Source organism: Scyliorhinus canicula, chromosome 14, assembly GCF_902713615.1.
Source record: "Scyliorhinus canicula chromosome 14, sScyCan1.1, whole genome shotgun sequence".
Taxonomy (NCBI): Eukaryota; Metazoa; Chordata; class Chondrichthyes; order Carcharhiniformes; family Scyliorhinidae; genus Scyliorhinus; species Scyliorhinus canicula.
In genome coordinates, this window is record NC_052159.1 from 55,469,531 (window position 1) to 55,491,105 (window position 21,575).

A 21,575-nucleotide genomic window follows, 5' to 3' on the forward strand; every position below is an offset into this window, starting at 1 on the left:
AGTTCTCTGCCTGGACAAAAGCCCAGGCCTCCTCAGGAGAGTCAAAATAGAGCTGGCGGTCCTTGTAAGTGACCCAGAGGCGAGCCGGCTGTAGAAGGCCAAACTTCACCCCCTTCCTATGAAGCACTCCCTTCGCTCAGTTGAAGCCAGCCCTTCTCTTCGCCACCTCCGTGCTCCAGTCCGGATAAATCCTAACGTCCGTGTTCTCCCACCTGCTGCTCCTCTCCTTCTTCACCCATCTCAACACGCACTCCCGGTCGACCAAGCGGTGAAAACAGACCAGTACCACCCTGGGCTGCTCGTTCGGCCTCGGCTGCAGCACTCGATGGGCGCCCTCCAGCTCCAGGGGACCACGAAACGACCCCGCACCCATCAGCGAGTTCAACATTAGGACCACATAGGCCCCCAAATCAGAGCCTTCCAGCCCCTCCGAAATGCCCAAAATCCGCAGATTCTTCCGGCGGGAGCGGTTCTCCATCTCCTCCATCCTCGCCAGCCATTTCTTGTGCAGCGCCTCATGTGACTCCACTTTCATTGCTAGGCCCAAAAGCTCATCCTCGTTGTCCGAAGCCTTTTGCTGCAGCTCCCGAATCTCCACGGCCTGGGCCGTCTCGCCACCAGCGAGGCCTTAAACGGCTCCAAGATCTCAGCTTTAAGCTCCTTGAAGGAGCGCTGAAGCAGCTCCTGCTGCTCCCGCGCCCACTGCTGCTGCTTCGCCGCCATCTTGCGTTTTCTGCCTCTCGCCTTCCTCTGCTGTTAAGCCGACCATTGGACCGCTCCACTGCGAGTTCAGTCCATCCACCAGTCGCTGGGCACATTGGCTGTGTTTCCCCCCAGGGAAAAGTCAAAAAGGCGCTGTCGCGGGCTCTTAAAGAGCCCGAAAGTCCAAAAAAAGCGGCAGCTGCCGAACGTGCGGCTTAGCTCCGCATCGCCGCCACTGGAGTCCTCAAGCAACACGTTAATTAATAGACTGGTGGCATTGTTCATATTTCATAGCACAATAATCAAGTTTGCTTTCTCTACCATCCTTTCATTATTCCAGGCCACTGCCAAGATAATGAAAAGTAACCTTATGTGACTCCTCACTGACTTTCCTCCTCTCAATACAGTTGAGAATGGAAATTCCCAAGAAGTGGGAAGAGAGGATGATGCAATCATATCCACAAAACAATACTGCATTTCACAAGAGGTTTTTGGAAGAAAACAACACGCAACAAGAGTCTTGGAGGCAGGTTAAAAGTCATAGTGGGTGGCAGTGTTCAGGTTCAAATTTTAAGCAAAAACTGAAAAAAACTATTGGGCTCCAAAATGTCCAGGTAAATTTGCAGAAAAGTCAATAAAGATCATTTTTATTTAAAGCATTGCTAGAACGCAAGTAACTATTTTTAAACAGTGCAGCAATTTTTATTCCCTTTCAGTGCATAGTGCCTTGAAATTTGTATGAAGGAAGCCATGGAAGGGTGGTGGGATGGCACAGTGGTTAGCACTGCTGCCTCATGGTGCAAGGGAGCAGATTTCAATTCCTGCCTTGGGTGTCCGGGTTTCCTCCAGGTGCTCCGGTCTCCTCCCACAGTCCAAGATGTACATGTTTGGTGGATTGGCCATGATAAATTACCCCTAACCGTCCAATGTTTTGCAAGTTAGGTGGTATTACGAGGATAGGACCAGGAAGTGGGCCTAGGTAGGGTGCTCTTTCAGAGTGCAAGTGATGGACAAATGACTTCCGTCTGCACAGTAGGAACTCCATGGATCTGGCAGAATTTTCCTTACTAAAATTTACACCATTTATCTAATGTTAATAATGTCAGACTTTTTTAAGATCGGTTAAAAGACTTGCATTCTTAAGCACCTTCATAACCTTAGAAACAGCTGATCGTATCATAGGGAAATTTCAGCACTTCTAGGCCCATTACACAGGTGGCATGGTAGCTGGTTAGTAATGTTGCTTCACGGCACCAGGGTCCCAAATTCGATTCCCGGCTTGGGTCACTGTCTGTCTGGAGTCAGCATATTCTCCCACTGTAAGACGTGCTGTTAGGTCATTTGGACATTCTGAATTCTCACTGTGTACCTGAACAGGAGCTGGAATGTGGTGACTAGGGGCTTTTCAAAGTAACTACATTGGAGTGTTAATGTAATCCTACTTGTGACAAAAAGATTATTATACTTTTTCTATGCTTTCATTTTACTAATAGATAATCTCAAGGATTCAACGCTGTTAAAGTAACGAATTTGTGCTTAATTTGGCAGAGTGAATGGATGAAATGGAATTATGGTGCTGCCTTTACCCCAAACTATTTGCTAACATACCTATGTGTTCTGCACCATATTGCATGGTGCCACGTCATCATTGGGAGATGCAATTCCGAAAGACAAAATATGGAGGTTACGCTGGAGTTTAGCCAAATTATTTTCGTTTTAGGTTCACAAGTTATAAAAATAGCACTAGTTACAGGCAGGTGACCGATAGTCAAACAGCAGTGATTTGCTCTTACCACCTGTCCGTAAGCAAAAGGAGTCTTGATTTTGTTTTTAAAGAATAAACAGTGGGTGGCATGTTTCTCTGACCAGTCAGTCTCTGTGATCCATTTATACCAATAAACTGCAACAAACTTCAGAATGTTAGTTCATTTTCCATATTCAAAACTCACAAAAGGGGTTTTCAACACGTCCCATTCCACAAAAGGGAGCAGATAGAGAAAAGGAGCTTTCCAGTACAAGGACCAGAGAAAATTAATATTAGTTCACTCAAGTTCCGCAGTCCCGAGTCCAACATCAGAGTCCAGAGGGTGGTGGGGTTCAGTTCCAATACGTTTCTGGTTGGTTGAACTATATGAAAATCCTCGAACTGAAAGATGCTGCTGCAAGATGAGCTTCGTTTTTAGACCGCTTGGCAGACATCGATCAAAGACTTTTAAAATCAAGCAGGCTTTTTGGAGTCCAGAAGTCGTAATCAACTGCTCACCCAGCCCAGCTGCTGGGATTCTGTCCACTTCTAATAAGGCCCAAAGATACAGTGCGTGATCATGTCGCCATGTTGCACACAAAAAGCAGCATGCCGCGGCACAGCATGGCTGATAATGGCCCTGCTCCCGGGATCTACCCGGCTTTGGGATTCATCCCTTTCGCCTCAGGGATCTTGGGCAAGGGCCATTCAGCACTGGTCCCCACAGAGGGACCAGACGGAACACAACTCATGGGGGTCTCGCAGGGGATCAAAGGCCCCCAGCTACATGTCCTTTGGGCAGGGTGATGTCCAGGCATTGCTGATGTCACCTTGGCACTGCAAAGGTGCTCAGGTGGCACAGGCACTGCCAAGGTACCAAGCTGACATTTGGTGCACATGCGCAATTGGGCCGTGGGCCCTTCCATAGTGTGTTAGGGTGGGGCAGGGTCAAGAATATCGGGATGTCAAGGACCTCAGGAAACCAAGATGGATCATCAATTTGGCATTCTGACTGAAGATGGTTGCAAATGCTTCAGCTCCGTCTTTTGCACGGATGTGCTGGGTTCTCCCAACATCGAGGATGAGGTTTCATTGTCTACCACCATTCACAGTTGACAGGACTGAACAGACACGATTCGCAGGTTGTGGGATTGCTTAGCTTTGTCTATCACTTGCTACTTCCACTGTTTGGCATGAATGTAGACTGTTATTTATAGCTTCACAAGGTTGGCACTTTCATTCTTAGGTATGCCTGGTGCTGCCCTTGGCATGCTCTCCTGCACTCTTCATTGAACCAGAGTTGATCCCTTGGCTTGATGTATTTTAAAAAATATAAATTTAAGAGTACCCAATTTTCTTTTCCCAATTAAGGGGCAATTTAGCATGGACAATCCACCTACCCTGCACATCTTTGGGTTGTGGGGGTGAGATCCACGCAGATACGGGGAGAATGTGCAAAATCCACACAGACAGTGACCAGGGGCCGGGATCAAATCTGGGTCCGCAGCGCCATGACACAGCAGTGCTAACCACTGTGCTGCCATGGGCAGAAGGTTTGTAGGGAAGATTTTTCATCCAGAGTGTGAGAGAGTCTGGAACCCATTGCCTGAAAGGAAGGTTGAGGCAGAGAACCTCAAAAGAAGTATTTAGATGTGCACTTGTGATGCCAAGGCATACAAGGCTATGGGCCAAGGGCTAGAATACTTGGGTAGTTCTTCTCCAGCAGTTACGGTGGACCAAAGGGTCTTTTCTTGCTGTAGATCGCTATGACTTTAGAAGAGTCTCGGAGCGATTTAGCTCAGTTGGCTGGAAGGCTGGTTCTTGATGCAGAGCAAGACGAACAGTTCAGGTTCAATTACCGTAGCGGTTATTCTTGAAGGCCTTGTTTAATCACCACCAGTCAGCTCTCTCTCAAAAAGGGAGTGCAGCCTTATGGCTTCAGGGACTGTGGCGACTTTCATTCATTTCATAGAGGTATCATAGAACATAGAACGATACAGCGCAGTACAGGCCCTTCGGCCCACGATGTTGCACCGACATGGGAAGTCAAAAACTAAAGGCCATCTAACCTACACTATGCCATTATCATCCATATGCTTATCCAATAAACTTTTAAATGCCCTCAATGTTGGCGAGTTCACTGTTGCAGGTAGGGCATTCCACGGCCTCACCACTCTTTGCGTAAAAAACCTATCTCTGACGTCTGTCCTATATCTATTACCCCTCAATTTAAGGCTATGTCCCCTCGTGCTAGCCACCTCCAGCCGCGGGAGAAGGCTCTCGCTGTCCACCCTATCTAACCCTCTGATCATTTTGTATGCCTCTATTAAGTCACCTCTTAACCTTCTTCTCTCTAACGAGAACAACCTGAAGTCCATCAGCCTTTCCTCATAAGATTTTCCCTCCATACCAAGCAACATCCTGGCAAATCTCCTCTGCACCCGTTCCAAAGCTTCCACGTCCTTCCTATAATGAGGCGACCAGAACTGTACGCAATACCCCAATACATCTAAGCAGAGATCCACGAAAACAATTGTTTATTCCTGTCTGGCACAAAGGTAAAATGGGAAAGGTGGTCAAACCATGGTTTACAAGGCAAATTAGAGATAGTATTTGATCTAAGGAAGTATACAAATTGGCCAAGGAAACCAACAGATCTGAGGATTGGGAGCAGTTTAGAATCCAGCAAAGGAGCACCAAAGGACTAATTAGGATGGGGAAAATTGAGTAAGAGAGTAAGCTTGCAGGGAATATACAAACTGACTGGTCAACATTTCTATAGGTACGTGAAGAGAAAAAGATTGGTGAAGACAAATGTAGGTCTCTTACAGATTGTGGGGAAAATTCTAGAATCCATTATCAAAGATTTTATAACAGGGCACTTAGAAAACAGTGGCAGGATCAGACAAGAGTCAGTGTGGATTTATAGAACAGGATGTATAGAACATAGGGCAGTACTCGGCCCACGATGTTGTGCCGACCATTTATCCTAATCCATGATCAATCTAGCCTACATCACCTCCGCTGGCAGTGCATTCCACACACCCACCACACTGTGTAAAGAACGACCTCTTGACATCTCCCCATCACATCCTCCAATCATCTTAAAATTATGTCCCCTCGTGACAGCCATATTGTTATCACTAAGGAGGTAGTGATGGGCAAGCTAATGGGGCTAAAGGTAGACAAGTCTCCTGGCCCTGATGGAATGCATCCCAGAGTACTAAAAGAGATGGCTAGGGAAATTGCAGATGCACTAGTGATGATTTACCAAAATTCACTAAACTCTGGGGTGGTCCCAGTGGATTGGAAATGAGCAAACGTGACACCACTGTTTAAAAATGGAGGTAGGCAGAGAGCAGGAAAGTATAGGCCAGTGAGCAGGAAATTATAGGCCAGTGAGCAGGAAATTATAGGCCAGTGAGCTTAACTTCGGTAGTAGGGAAGATGCTGGAATCTATCATCAAGGAAGAAATAGCGAGGCATCTGGATAGAAATTGTCCCATTGGGCAGACGCAGCATGGGTTCATAAAGGGCAGGTCGTGCCTAACTAATTTAGTGGAATGTTTTGAGGACATTACTAGTGCAGTAGACAACGGGGAGCCAATGGATGTGGTATATCTGGATTTCCAGAAAGCCTTTAACAAGGTGCCACACAAAAGGTTGCTGCATAAGATAAAGATGCATGGCATTAAGGGTAAAGTAGTAGCATGGATAGAGGATTGGTTAATTAATAGAAAGCAAAGAGTGGGGATTAATGGGCGTTACTCGGGTTGGCAATCAGTAGCTAGTGGTGCCCCTCAGGGATCCGTGTTGGGCCCACAATTGTTCACAATTTACATTGATGATTTGGAGTTGGGGACCAAGGGCAATGTGTCCAAGTTTGCAGATGACACTAAGATGAGTGGTAAAGCGAAAAGTGCAGAGGATACTGGAAGTCTGCAGAGGGATTTGGATAGGTTAAGTGAATGGGCTAGGGTCTGGCAAATGGAATACAATGTTGACAAATGTGAGGTTATCCATTTTGGTAGGAATAACAGCAAACGGGATTATTTAAACAATAAAATATTAAAGCATGCTGCTGTGCAGAGAGACCTGGGTGTGCTAGTGCACGAGTCACAGAAAGTTGGTTTACAGGTGCAACAGGTGATTAAGGCGGCAAATGGAATTTTGTCCTTCATTGCTAGAGGGATGGAGTTTTAGGCTAGGGAGGTTATGTTGCAATTGTATAAGGTGTTAGTGAGGCCACACCTGGAGTATTGTGTTCAGTTTTGGTCTCCTTACTTGAGAAAGGACGTACTGGCACTGGAGGATGTGCAGAGGAGATTCACTAGGTTAATCCCAGAGCTGAAGGGGTTGGATTACGAGGAGAGGTTGAGTAGACTGGGACTGTACTTGTTGGAACTTAGAAGGATGGGGGGGGATCTTATAGAAACATATAAAATTACGAAGGGAATGGATAGGATAGATGCGGGTGAGAGTTTGGCTCAAGTTAGAATCAGAGCTTAATGGGAAATGGAATGAGAGTTTGGTCAAGTTAAAAATCAGAGCTTGATGGGAAATGGAATGTCAAGTTGTACAGCAATGTGAACTTAAATGAATTGTTCCTGTGAGAAGGCATTATCACGACCTTGATCGTCTGTGAGAATGTGTGGTGGGAACGAAACACAGCCGGGGGAAGATTTACTCCTCAGGACTTTTGATAAAGAATTGCTATGCTATGAAACTAACTGTATTACTAATGATGGGAAGAAAATAATTACTTAAAGGAGGGGCGTAATGAGCTAATTGTATCACTAATGATTGAAAGGCTTGATGGGTTTTGTAAGAATATATAGTCAACTGTAACTAAGAGAAATTTGATTTTTCACTTGCTGTAACTCAGTTACACTTGCGCTACAGCCCCACGGTAAATAAATGGCTCTATTAAGTTATCTGGTGTTCGACTGCTGATTACCTCTGGACTGCAAAAATTTAGTATTATCACGGGCAAGTTGTTTCCACTGGCGGGTGAAAGCAGAACTAGGGGGGCATAGCCTCAAAATAAGGGGAAGTAGATTTAGGACTGAGTTTAGGAGGAATTTCTTCACCCAAAGGGTTGTGAATCTATGGAATTCCTTGCCCAGTGAAGCAGTTGGGGCTCCTTCATTACATGTTTTTAAGGTAAAGATAGATAGTTTTTTGAAGAATAAAGGGATTAAGGGTTATGGTGTTTGGGCCGGAAAGTAGAGCCGAGTCCACAAAAGACCAGCCATGATCTCATCGAATGGTGGAGCAGGCTCGAGGGGCCAGATGGCCTACTCCTGCTCATAGTTCTTATGTTCTTATTTCCACCATGGGTAAAAGTCTCTGGCTATCCACTCCATCCATGCCTCTCATCACCTTGTACACCTCTATCAAGTCACCTCTCTGCCTTCTTTGCTCCGGTAAGAAAAGCCGTAGCTCTCTCAACCTTTCTTCATAAGACATGCCCTCAGGCAGCATCCTGGTAAATCTCCTCTACACACTTTCCAAAGCATCCACATCCTTCCCATAATGAGGCGACTAGAACTGAACACAATATTCCAAGTGTGGTCTCACCAGGGTTTTATAAAGCTGTAACAAAACCTCACTGCTCTTCAACTCAATCCCCCTGTTAATGAAAGCCAACACACCATATGCCTTCTTAACAAACCCAGCAACATTGAGGGATGCAAGTGGACCTCAAGAGCCCTCTGTTCCTCCACACTTAAAAGAATCCTGCCTTTAATCCTGTATTCAGCATTCAAATTCAACCTTCCAAAACAAATCATTTCACATTTATCTAGGTTGAACTCCATCTGCCACTTCTCAGTCCAGCTCTGCATCCAGTCAATGTCCTGTTGTAACCAGCAACAGCTCTCGACATTATCTACAACGTCACCAACCTTTGCATCATCAGCAAACTTACTAACCCACCCTTCCACTTCCTCATCCAAGTCATTTATAAAAACCACAAAGAACAGAAGTCCCAGAACAGATCCCTGTGGGACACCACTGGTCACCGACCTCCAGGTGGAATATTTTTCATCCACTACCACTCGCTGTCTTCTTTTGGCCAGCCAATTCTGTATCCAGACAGCCAGATTTCCCTGTATCCCATGCCCCCTAACTTTCCGAATGAGCCCCAGTACACAATGTATACACCAGAATTTACTTCTTTGTGGTGGGGAAAACAGTGCTTCCGGGGATAGACAAAGTGGAATACTCCGCAATTGTGATATCAGACCACGCTCCACACTACATGGACATGAGGCTGGAAACTGGCAGGGCCCAACGCCCCACATGGAGGTTGGATGTTGCCCTACTAGCTGACAAGGCTTTCAACGAAAAGATATTGCGGGCCATAGCAGAATACACAGAACAATCAGAACAGGGAGGTCTCACCCTCCATGTTCTGGGAAGCGCTAAAGGCCGTACTAAGAGGGGAAATCATCACTTTCAAAGCACGAAGGGATAGGGAGGAAAGGGCGGCTTGGCAGCAGCTGGTCGACTCCATACTGGAGGTAGACCGTAAATGCTCCGAGGCCCCGACCGTAGAGCTCCTGGTGGAGAGGAAAAGAATTACAAAAGAACTTGATCTGCTCTCCACAGGAAAGCAGTGCTTCAACTCCAAGCACGTGGGACCTTATACGAACACGGAGACAAAGCCAGCCGCCTGCTGGCACACCAGCTGAGAAAGCAGGCAGCCACCAGAAAAAATGTACAATTCAGGGATACTAACGGTGCATTACAAACAGAGCCAGAAAAGATCAAAGCATTCCGGGCCTTTTACCAAGGGCTGTACACCTCAGAGCCCCCAATGGAGGAGTCCAGGATGAAACGGTTCTTTGATGGACTGGACATACCAGTCGTGGGGGTGGGCAGAAAACGGGGCCTGGAAGCATCACTAGCACTTGGAGAGATCATGGACAGCACAAGCTCCATGCTGGTGGGGAAGGCACCGGGACCAGACAGATTCCCGGCGAACATCTACAAAAAAATTTGCAACAGCACTGGCCACGCACCTGCAGGAGATGTTCACAGACTCGCTGGCCAAGGGCACACTGCCACCCACGCTAGCACAGGCCTCAATCTCACTGATACCCAAGAAAGATAAAGACCCAATGGAATGGGGGTCATACAGGCCGATCTCACTGCTGAACGCAGATGTCAAAATACTAGCCAAAAGGCTAGAAGACTGCGTGCCAGAGGTGGTCGCAGAAGACCAGACGGGCTTTGTCAAAGGTAGAAAGCTTACCTCCAACATCAGGCGCCTGCTGAATGTGATAATGACCCCCTCTGGGGAGAGAACACCAGAGGTGATCGTCTCCCTGGATGCAGAAAAGGCCTTCGACAGAGTCGAATGGAAATACCTCAAGGGAGGTACTGGAGCAGTTCAGGCTTGGAACAGGATTCACCTCCTGGGTAAAACTCCTATACAACACTCCCATGGCGAGCACACGGGCACAGCTGGTACTCCCAGCTGCACAGAGGTACCAGACAAGGATGCCCACTGTCCCCACTGCTGTTTGCCCTAGCGATCGAACCACTAGCAATTACGCTCAGAGTGGCAAAAAGCTGGAGGGGGATCCGAAGGGGCGGCAGAGAGCACAGAGTCTCACTCTATGCAGATTATCTGCTCCGCTACATCTCAGACCCCACAAAGCAGCATCCTGAAAGAGTTTGGCGCCTTCTCGGGCTACAAACTCAATAGGAACAAAAGTGAGATCTTCCCGGTACACCCGCAAGTAGATGGGGCAGTACTAACGGGACTGTCGTTTAAACAAGCCCAACACAAATTCCACTACCTGGTGATGCAAACAGCCCATGACTGGAAAGGGATCCACAAATGGAAACTCACCAATCTGACAGAGGAAGTAAAAAAAAGGACCTGCAAAGATGGGAGCACACTCCCACTCTCCCTTGCGGGGAGAGTACAGACAATCAAAATTAATGTGCTGCCCAGGTACCTCTTCCTACTCAGATCCATCCCGATCTACATCCCCACGGTCTTTTTCAAAGCATTAGACAAACTAATCATGGCGTTCGTATGGGGGGGGGGGGGGGGGGGGGCGGGGGGGAGAATCAAGAGGAGGGCTAGCCCTCCCAAACCTACAATTCTACCACTGAGCAGCGATGGACGAGCGAATCAGGGGATGGTCAAGGAGCCAGAAGCCGAGTAGGTGCGTGCGGAAGAGGTCTCCTGTAAGGGGACCACCTCCGGGCCAGCGCCACGGCAGCGCTCCCATCCCCACCCAAAAAACACTCCAGCAGCCCAGTGGGGACAGCCACCCTCCAGTCCTGGAACCAACTACGGCAGCAATTTGGCCTGACCAAAATGTCCGACAAAGCTCCCATCTGTAACAACCATACGTTCACACCAGCACTGACTGACACCACCTTCAATAGGTGGAGACAGGACGAGGGGAAACGGACAGTCAGGGACCTATACACCGACGGCAGGGTTGCGACACTGGATGAACTGACAGAGAAATTCCAGCTAGCCAGGGGGAACGAGCCAAGGTACCTGCAACTCAAAAACCTCCTATAAAAGGAGACAAGGACTTGCCCACAACCGCCACGACAGACATTACTGGAAGAGTTATTGGATGCAAGTAAATTAGAGAGAGGAAACTGTAGCGACATGCACACGACCGACTGGTAGAAGAGGCCGACACCGTACTGGACGCAACAAGAATGAAATGAGAGGAGAACCTGGGGATCAAGATAGGGTAGGGACTCTGGAGCGAAGCACTGCACCGGGTCAACTCCGCCTCCACCTGTGCAAGGCTCAGCCTGATGCAACTAAAAGTGGTACATAGAGCCCACTTAACAAGAACCATGAGTTCTTCCCAGAGATGGAGGATAGATGTGAACGGTGCCAAGGAGGCCCGGCCAACCACGCCCATATGTTCTGGTCTTACCCCAGACTTGTGGAGCACTGGACTGCCTTCGAGGCAATGTCCAAGTGGTTGGAGTGAGGGTGGAGCCATGCCCGAAAGTGGCAGTCTTCAAGGTTTCAGACCAGCCAGATATATTTCTGGGGAGGAGGCCAGACGCCCTTGCCTTTGCCTCACTGATCGCCCGCCATAGAATCCTGTTCGGCTGGCAGTCAGCAGCATCACCTAAAGCTGCAGACTAGCTGTCCGACCTCTAGGAATCTCTCCAAAATGGAGAAAATTAAATTCGCCAACCGAGGGTCAGGCGACAGCTTCCACAGAATGCAGAAGCCATTCACCCAATTGCTCCAGGGCATGTTTGTGGCCAACAAACAAGAAGAATAGCCAGGTAGCAGGGGAAAGCAGCCAAAGCACGAGACATTAACCAACTTGACATCCACAGGAACAGAGAAAAAAGGGGAATTCATGCAGAAGACGGGAGTGCTGGCTGAAACGGCAGTGTGCACGAGAAGACAACGGCGGTGAAATCCGTCCGGGAGAAAAGTGAGGGGCAACGCCGGCACCAGACCCGTTAAATGGATTTCCCCCGGAATTGTCTCGCCGGCACAAACAGATGCCTATTTATAAATGTATATGTCATATCCTGTGTACATAACAGCAAATATACTCTTGTTTAAAAATCCAATAAAAAACATTTATAGAAAGAAAACTCTGAATGAGCCTACCATGGGGAACCTTATCAAATGCCTTACTGAAATCCATATGCACCACATCCACTGCCCGACCTTCATCAATGTGTCTCTTCACATCCTCAAAGAATTCAATGAGTCTTGTGAGGCATGACCTGCCCCTCACAAAAGCCATGCTGACTATCTTTCATCAAATGTTTTACTAAATAATCATAAATTCTCTGAATCCTTTTCAATATTTCACTCACCAGATGCAAGACCGACTGGTCTGTAATTCCCAGGATTTCCCTATTCCCTTTCTTGAACAGGGGAACAACATTTGCCTCCCTCCAATCATCCGGTACTACTCCAGTGGAGAGTGAGGAAGCAAAGATCATTGCCAACAGCGCAGCAATCTCCTCCCTCGCTTCCACCCATAAAGACATGGAGCAGAATTAGGCCACTTGGCCCATCGAGTTTGCTCCGCCATTCAATCATGCTGATACTTTCTCATCCCCATTACCCCTGATCTTCTTATTAAATCAAGAACCTATCTATCTCTGACTTAAACACTCAGTGATTTGGTTTCCACAGCCTTCTATAGCAAAGAGTTCCACAGATTCACCACCCTCTGGCTGAGGAAATTCCTCCTCATCTCTGTTTTAAAGGAGCGTCCCTTTAGTCTGAGATGGTGTCCTCTGGTTCTAGTTTTTCCTACAAGTGGAGACATCCTCTCCACATCCACTCTATCCAGGCCTCGCAGTATCCTGTAAGTTTCAATAAGATCCCCCCTTGTCCTTCTAAACTCCAACGAGTACAGACCCAGAGACCTCAACCATTCCTCAATACGACAAGTTCTTCATTCCAGGGATCATTCTGGTGAACCTCCTCTGGACCCTTTCCAAGGCCATAACATCCTTCCTTGGATACAGGGCCCAAAACTGCTCACAATACTCCAAATGGGGTCTGACCAGAGCCTTATAAAAGCCTCAGAAGTACATCCCTGGTCTTGTATTCTAGCCCTCTTGATATGAATGCTAACATTGCATTTACCTTCTTAACTGCCGACTGAACCCGCATGTTAACCTTAATAGAATAGTGAACAAGGACTACCAAGTCACTTTGTGCTTCTGTTTTCTCAAGTATTTCCCCATTTAGAAAATAGTCTAATGTCCAAATTCCTCCTTGCAAAGTGCATAACCTCACATCTTTCCACATTGTATTTCATTTGCCACTTCATTGCCCACTCTCCTAGCTTGTCCAAGTCCTTCTGCAGCCCCCTTGCTTCCTCAATACTACCTGTCCCTCTACAGATCTTTATATCATCTGCAAACTTAGCAACAGTGCCTTCAGTTCCTTCTTCCAGATCATTAATGTATATTGGGAAAAGTTGTGGTCCCAGCACAGACCCCTGAGGCACACCACTACTCACCGGCTGCCACCCTGAAAAAGGCCTCTTTATCCCCACTCTCTGGCTTCTGCCAGTCAGCCAATCCTCTATCCATGCCAGGATCTTACCCTTAACACCATGGGCTTTTAACTTATTTAACAGTCTCCTATGCAGCACCTCGTCAAAGGCCTTCTGAAATCTAACTAAAACACGCCCACTGGTTCGCCTTTGCCTAACTTCCTGGTTACCTCCTCAAAGAACTCTAACAGATTTGCCAGACACGACCTCCCTTTGACAAAGCCTTCCTGACTCAGTCGTATTTTACCATGCATTTCACGATCTCATCTTTAATAACAGACTCTAGCCACTTTCCAATCCTCTGGGACCCTTCCTGCCTCAAGTGATTCCTGAAAGATCATCAGCAATGCCTCCACAATTTCCTTAGCCATCTCTTTTAGGACCCTGGAGTGTAGCCCATCCGGTCCAGGTGACTTATCCACCTTCAGACCTTTCAGTTTCCCCAGAACCTTCTCCTTAGTAATGGTCACTGCATTCACCTCTACCCCTGGTTCCCCTGGAGTTCTGGCATCTCACTGGTGTCTTCCATCATGAAGACTGGTGCAAACTAACTATTCAGTTAGTCTGCCATTTCTTTGTTTCCTATTGTTACTTCTCCAGCCACATTTTCCAGTGGTCCAATGTCTATTTTTGCCTTTGTGTTACATTTTATATATTGGGAAAAAATCTCTTCCTATCTTCCTTTATATTACTAGCTAGCTTGCACTCAATACTTCATCGTCTCCCCCCTTATGACTACTCTTTTTTAAAGGCTTCCCAATCCGCTGACTTCCCACTAATCCTCACCACTTTGTATGCTTTTTCTTTAGTTTTTATGCTGTGCTGGACATCCCTCGTCAGCCATGGATGCCTTGTCCTCCCCTTAACATGTTTCCTCCTCCTTGGGATGAATTTCTCTAATAACCCCCAAAAACTCCTGCCATTGCTGTTCCACTGTCTTCCCTGCTAGGCTCCCTTTCCAATCAACTCTGGCCAGCTCCTCCCTCATGTCTTTGTAGTTACCCTTATTTAATTGTAATACCGTTACATCAGATTGCAGATTCTCCCTCAAACTGCAGGGTAAATCATATTGTGGTCACTGCTCCCCAAGGGTTCCTTCACCTTTGTTCCCTAATCAAGTCTGCCTCATTACATATCAAATCCAGAATTGCCTGTTCCCTAGTAGGCTGTCACAAGCTGCTCCAAAAACAACATTTCTTTGACATTCCACAATTACTTTTCTTGGGATCCACTACCAACCTGATTTTCCCAGTCCATCTTCATATTGAGGTTCCCCATTAATTATTGTACTATTGCCTTTATCTCCTGATTTATTTTCTGCCCCACACCCCGACTACTGCTCACGGGCCTGGACATAACTCCCATCAGGGTCTTTTTACTTTTGCAATTCCTCAACTCTACCCACGATTCTATGCCCTCTGATCCTATATCACTCCTTGCTATCGATTTAACTTCATTCCTTACCAACAGTGCAACCCTGCTCCCTTTGCCTGTCCTTTCGATAGGACATATATCCTTGGTTATTTAGATCCCAGCCCTGATCTCCTTGCAGCCACGTCTGTGATGCCCACATCATACCATCAGGCCCAGGGGACTTATTTATCCTCATGCTTTACAAAATTTCCAGCACCTCCTCTTTCTTAATATCAACCTGTTCAAGCCTATTAACCTGGATCACACCAGTAACATGGTCCCTTTCTCGAGTGAATATTGAAGCAAAATATTCATTTAGGGCTTCCCCTCCCTCCTCAGATTCTGGGCACAAGTTCCCTCCACTATCCCGGTCCGGCCCTACTCTCTCTCAGATCATCCTCTTATTTCTCACATAAGCCTCTTATTTCTCACACAAGTGTAGAACGCCTTGGGGTTTTCCCTAATCCTTCCTGCCAGGGCTTTTTCATGCCCCCTTCTAGCTCTCCAAAGTCCATTTTTGAGTTCCTTCCTGGCTACATTCTAGAGTCATGCCTGATCCTTGCTTCCTCAACCTTTCGTAAACTTCCTTCTTCCTCTTGACTAGAAGTTCCACTTCTTTTGTCATCCAAGGCTCCTTCACCTTAGCATTCCTTCCACGTCTCAGTGGGACAAAACTATCCAGCACTCGCAGCAAGTGCTCCTTAAACAACCCCCACATTACTGTTGCACATTTCCCCGAGAACAACTGTTCCCAATTTATGCTCCTCAGCTCCTGCCTAATAGCAGTATAATTTCCCATCCCCTAATTTCCCCCTAGAACTGTTCCCAATTTATGCTCCTCAGCTCCTGTCTAATAGCAATATAATTTCCCCTCCCCCAATTAAATACCTTCCCATACTATCTGTTCCTATCCCTCTCTATGACTATGGTAAAATCAAGGAGTGTGGTCACTGTCACCGAAATGATCTCCAACCGAGATATCTGACACCTGGCCTGGTTCATTGCCAAGCACAGAAGGGGCATCATGCTCGACAAATCTACTGGAATTCATTGAGTGTGTAGCTAGTAGTGTTCATGAGGGGGAGCCCGTGGATGTGGTTTTATTTGGACTTTATCAGAAGGCTTGACATAGACCCACATAAGAAATTAGCGTGTAAAATTAAAGCAGAAGGGATTGGGTAGTGTATTGAGATGGATAGAAAACTGGTTGGCAGACAGGAAACAGAATAGGAATTTTCAGGTCTTCTTCCAAATGACAGGCAGTGACTAGTGGGGTACCCCACAGGATCAGCCTAGCTATTCACAATATGTATTAATAATTTCAATGAGAACACAAAATGTAATACCTCCAGTGTGGAGGATGCAAAGATACTTCAGTGTCATTTGAACAAGTTGAGTGAGCAGTTGCTGAAGGTAAGCATGCAGGTGCAGAAGTGGTAAAGGCAGCAAATGGCATCTTGGCTTTCATAGCAAGAGGATTAGAGTACAGAAGTAGGAGGTCTTTCTGCAATTGTACAGGGCCTTGGTGATGCCATACCTGGAAGTGTGCGCAGTTTTGGTCTCCTTATCTGAGGATATAGAGAGTGCGGCAGAGGTTTACCAGCAGGAGATGGAGAACATAATAAAATTCTAACAGGTCTAGACAGGGTAGATGCTAGAAGGATGTTCACGATGGTGGGAGTGTCCAGAACCAGGGATCACAGTCGGAGGAAACAAGGTAGACCATTTAGGACAGAGATGAGGAGAAATTTCTTCACCAAGAGTGTGTGAGCCTGTGGAATCCGTTACCACAGAAAGTAGTTAATGCCAAAACATTGTATGTTTCAAGAAGCAGTTAGATATAGCACGGGGTTAAGAGGATCAAAAGGATATTTGGGGGGGGGGGGGGGGGGAAAGAGAAGAGAGAGAGAGAGAGAGAAAGAGAGACCCCAAGTTGGATGATCAGCTATGAGATCATAATGAATGGTGGAGCAGGCTTGAAGGGCCAAATGGCCACCTGGTCCTAACTATGTTTCTACAATAATTGCAGTCCAAGGTCAGCTCCAGGCACACAATCTCTTCCTATTTAAAGTATGAAAATTGTTCAAGTTTCAAGCTGTCCAAATGTTATTCATTCACATTAGGCACAGCATATTTAAAAACATACGATCAACTTTCCAATTTTTAATGCAACTTATACTGTAAGCATTAAAAAAAGTGTTCAAACAAAAAAAAAAGGCAGTCCTGGGATTGAAAACAAATCACTCAAACGTAATTCAGAAAAACGTTTGTTTCCTGAGGCGTCAACTTGTACACTCTAATATAAACGTTTTACCCGGATCAGGGGCTCCTGGCATAGGGGAAGGAGTTGCAGGTGAGGTTCGTCCTGCTGCCCAAAATGAAAGCCTACAGTTAAGAAGGACAAAGGGGAGGGGAAGCTGTTTGAGCACGGGAAGAAAGTGGGTTGTAGGTTGGCAGGCCAGCTTCACAGGTAGGCGGCAGCAACGGAAGTAGCTCAAGTTCGGGGCAGGACGAGGGAGAGAGTTTTGTCGGGACTTATGCACGTCAGAGCCACCAGAAGATGAGCGGGGGGAGTTCGCGTAGAGGGAGTGAAGACAGTAATCAGGAAGATGCAGGCATGGAAGGCTGCGGGGCCGGATGGGTCACGGTTGAATTTTATAAGAGATTTAAGGATAAGCTGGCGCCGTTGTTGGTGGAAGTGTTCACGGTCTCGATGGTTCGGGAGAGGGGGGTGCTTACCGAAAACGATGGGGCAGGCCTCCATTTCGTTGCTGCTTAAGAAGGATAAGGACCCAGTGAAGTGTGGATCATATAGGCCCATATCTCTGCTGAATGTGGACGCCAAAGTAGTGATAACGGTACTGGCATCAAGGCTGGAGGGCTGCCTTAGAAGGGTGATTGGGGAGGATCAGACAAGTTCATTAAGGGCAGACAGTCGTCATCAAATGTGATGCTTTCTCAGAGGGAGGTCGTTGGAGGTGCGGAGAAGGCGTTTGATCAGGGGGAGTGGAGTTATTTGCTGGCAGTGTAGGAGAAATTTGGGATTGGGTCAACGTTTGTGACATAGGTGCAGTTTATGTTTAAGGAGCCGATGGAGAGCGTATGCACGAATGAATTCAGGCTATTTTGCATTGCATTGGGGATGAGACAAGGGTGCCCCATGTCTTTCCCCCACCCCGCCTTGTTTGCATTGTATGGAGATGACTGGTTATATGCGGATTACTGGTTATATATTATTTTGGAGCTTGCTTCAAAGATTTGGGATGTTCTCTGGGTATAAGTTGAGTTTGGGGGAGAAGTGAATATTTGTGGCTGCCTCTTCAGGACCGGGAGCGCTGCCATTCCATCTGGAATGTCTCACTTTAGGTATCTGGGGGTGCAGGTGGCCAGGGGTTCAGAAGTTCAAATTCACTGACTTGGTGGGGAGGGTGAAGATTGATTTTGTTGAGGTGGGATAATCTTCCTCTGTCGTCAGAAGCCCGACTACAGGCAGTGTTGATTAATATTTTTCTGCGATTTTTGTTTCTGTTTCAGTGCCTGCAGGTCTCGTTGCCCAAGGCATTTTTCAAGGGGGTGGATAGGCTGATCTCTTTTTTTTATCTGTGCGGGAAAGGTGGCCAGGATGAGGAAGATGATACTGCAGACGGACGGCAGTTGGGGGGGGGGGGGGGGGGAGGGGAGAGAGTGAGAGTGAGAGTGAGAGTGAGAGTAGGCCCCCAGAAGTTGATGTATTAGCACTGGGCAGTGAATGCAGAGAAGATTCAGGGATGGATTAGGGAGCTGCAGGTTTTGTGGGCGAGGATGTGGCAGGCTTATGTAGGGGGTCAGGGTGCGGGCGCCAGCAACCGCACCACTCTCAATATACCCAGGGAAGTATTTGGTTAGTGGCAGTGGCCACACTGAACATTTGGAGGCAGTTTTGGCAGCATTTTAGGTTGGGAGCAAGGTCAGGAGATGCCGATTAGGGGATGAGAACTTCCAGGGGTGGAAAGAAGAAGAAGATTAGGGAAATGAAGGATCTGTTTCTGGGAGGACAGTTTGCAAGCTTGGAGGAGCTGAATGAGATGTTTGGTTGGTGCAAGGGTAGGGGCAGAAGAAAGAGTTTCCGGTACATGCAGGTACAGGACTTTGCAAGAAAGGTCTTCCCAATAGAACCGCCTCCAGCAACAAGGATTTTGGAGGTGGATAAGGTGTCAATGGAGGGGGTTATGGCTAAGTGGGAGGAAGAGCTGGGGCCGGCACTGGAGGAGGGAGGGTGAATGCCTTGACTGTGCCAGGGTGGCATGGAAGCAGTGGTTAGCACTGTTGCTTAACAATGCCAGGTTTGATTCCCGGCTTGTGTCACTGTCTGTGCAGAGTCTGCACGTTCTCCCCATGTCTCTTGTGGGTTTTCTCCAGATGCTCTGGTTTCCTCTCACGATCCAAAGATGTGCAGGTTAGGTGGATTGGCTATGCTAAATTGCCCTTAGTGTCCAAAAAGTTAGGTGGGGTTACTGGGTTACAGGGATAGGGTGGAGGTGAGGGCTTAAATGGGGTGCTCTTCCAGGGGTCGGTGCAGATTCAATGGGCCGAATGTCCTCCGTCTGCACTGTAAATTCTATTAAGGCTTGGGCTGATACAGCTGAATGTGGTGTACTTGATAAAGCCAAGAACGAGCCGGCTGTTTGAGATGAGGGGGTTTTGTTACTGTTGTAAATTGTAAAAATTTTAATAAAAATACTTTCAAAACATGTTTACAACTGTTTTGAAACAGTTTAATTTCAAGAGATTTACAGGTGCATGCACAGGAATGGGGGGGGGGGGGGGGGGGGGGGGGTCATTATAATGAACGGAGATATGCTCAGGATGAATCCGTAGAAGGGTGTAAAAGATTGAAGGAAATTTGAACCGAATGGGTGCGGAGATTTTACGTAGAAATTCGCCCTGAGCGATGGTATAAAATGGACATGAGATTAGGTGCCCGATATTCAGTTCCACTTCAGTCCAGGCGGTCGAGCCGAGCCCGCCCGTTTTTACGGCGCCTCAGTCGAATTGCTCCCCTCCCACCGCAACTCGGCGGTCCCTGGGTGCAAATCCACATGCAGATTTACCCACATGTAATTGGGTTCGCAGCAGGATCTCAGTTTATTCTAGCACTAATGGGATGTTCACACCACAAAGGAAAATGTTACAGACAAAATAAACTTCTAGATTAAAAAAAAACAAAAAATAACGACTTCTGGCCTTTGATTTTCGCTCCAAAATTTCCAGCTACCGGTTAAAACCGGACGCGTGTTTGGTCTGGCCCAGAATGGGCCAATGCCGCGAGAACCATCAGACAGCATCTGTCCCACCCCACTCCCCGAGAAAACCTTCATTCACATGGGAGAGCTCCCGGGCGGCGGCCGCCGCCAGCGCCTTGCCCGAGCCGCATTATTACCAGGCTTTGGCCTAACTGAACTTCCAGGGCCGCAGCCTCGGATAAACAGGTCACCGCCATTGCCAACGGATCTCACCTTTTCTCGATCCACCGGCTTTTCAGGTTCTTTCTTAATCTCCTCCTGGGTGACTCTGGACTCCACAGCCATGTTCCCTCCCCTCCGCTCTCTCAGTGATGGCGACCGCACCATAGAGAGCGAGCCGGCCCCAAGAGCCACGCACGCACAATGCGCAGGTCAGCAACGTGACTGTGACAATTAGAGCAACCATCTTTTATCTAGGCAATGGAAGACTGGCATTGGAGCAACGGTGCTCGCGCAATCACTGGCCAATGGGCCCACCACCTGTTTGCTGATCGTTTTGCCATAGGAGAAAGTTAGAATAGTCCCAGCCCACTTCAGCCATTAACAATGTACTTTGTCAAATAACTGTCTCAATTATCATTAGCAAATAATTCTGTTCTCTTTCTTAATTGTTTTGGCACAGAATGGCACATTCTAAAGTCGCATTTTCTAACCTTTTAAATCATTTTTGCAACGCCTTAAATTTTACCGTAAGAAGTCTTACAACACCAGGTTAAAGTCCAACAGGTTTGTTTCAAACACGAGCTTTCGGAGCACGGCTCCTTCTTCAGGTGAATGGAAAGGCTTAAATTTTACCAACACGCAACAATTTATCAACAACACTGCATTTATGTGACACCTTCAACATAGTAAAATGTCCCAAGGCACATCAGAAACATTCTTAAATAAAAATTTACTCCAAGCCACAGAAGGTGGATTAGCCATGCTAAATTGCCCCTTAGTGTCCATGGATGTGCTGGTTAGGTTATGGTGTTATGGAAAGTGGCGTGGAAATGGGTAGAGTGCTCATTTGAAGGGTCAGTGCAGACTCGATGGGCCGAATGGTCTCCTGTACCGTAGAGATTCTATGAAGTGTGGGGCAGAGATTACAATTGCTGAGTATTCAGTCGCCACCAGTGATGGGAGGAGAGCCTTATCCAGAATGAAAAATTCAGTGCAAGAGTACACATGATCAACATGAAAACTTCCTGTCATTCGGATGCAAAAAATGCCAGGGATCTACCCCTCCCATCTGAGCTATGAAGAAAGACAAAGTCCTGGCCACCCCCGATGGAACAAAAGATTTGAGTTCTGATTGATCCAATTTTGGATGCAGAACGCTCTTCAGGTTGCTTCTGTTAGGCAAGGGAGATCCCAAATCCATATCCTCTCCATCACCAAGATTGTCTACTTCATTTG

General features: G+C 47.2%; 1 protein-coding gene across 1 annotated transcript in view; it reads right to left on the reverse strand.

Annotated features, from left to right (window-relative positions):
• Positions 1-20,570, reverse strand: part of sap18 (Sin3A-associated protein) — a 39,814-nt gene extending 19,244 nt beyond the window's left edge. Inside the window, exon 1 of the mRNA XM_038818562.1 lies at positions 20,391-20,570. Coding sequence (XP_038674490.1) covers positions 20,391-20,504 — 114 coding nt within the window. The 5' untranslated portion in view covers positions 20,505-20,570. The remainder of the gene's footprint in view (positions 1-20,390) is intronic.
• Between the last annotated feature and the right edge of the window lie 1,005 nt (positions 20,571-21,575).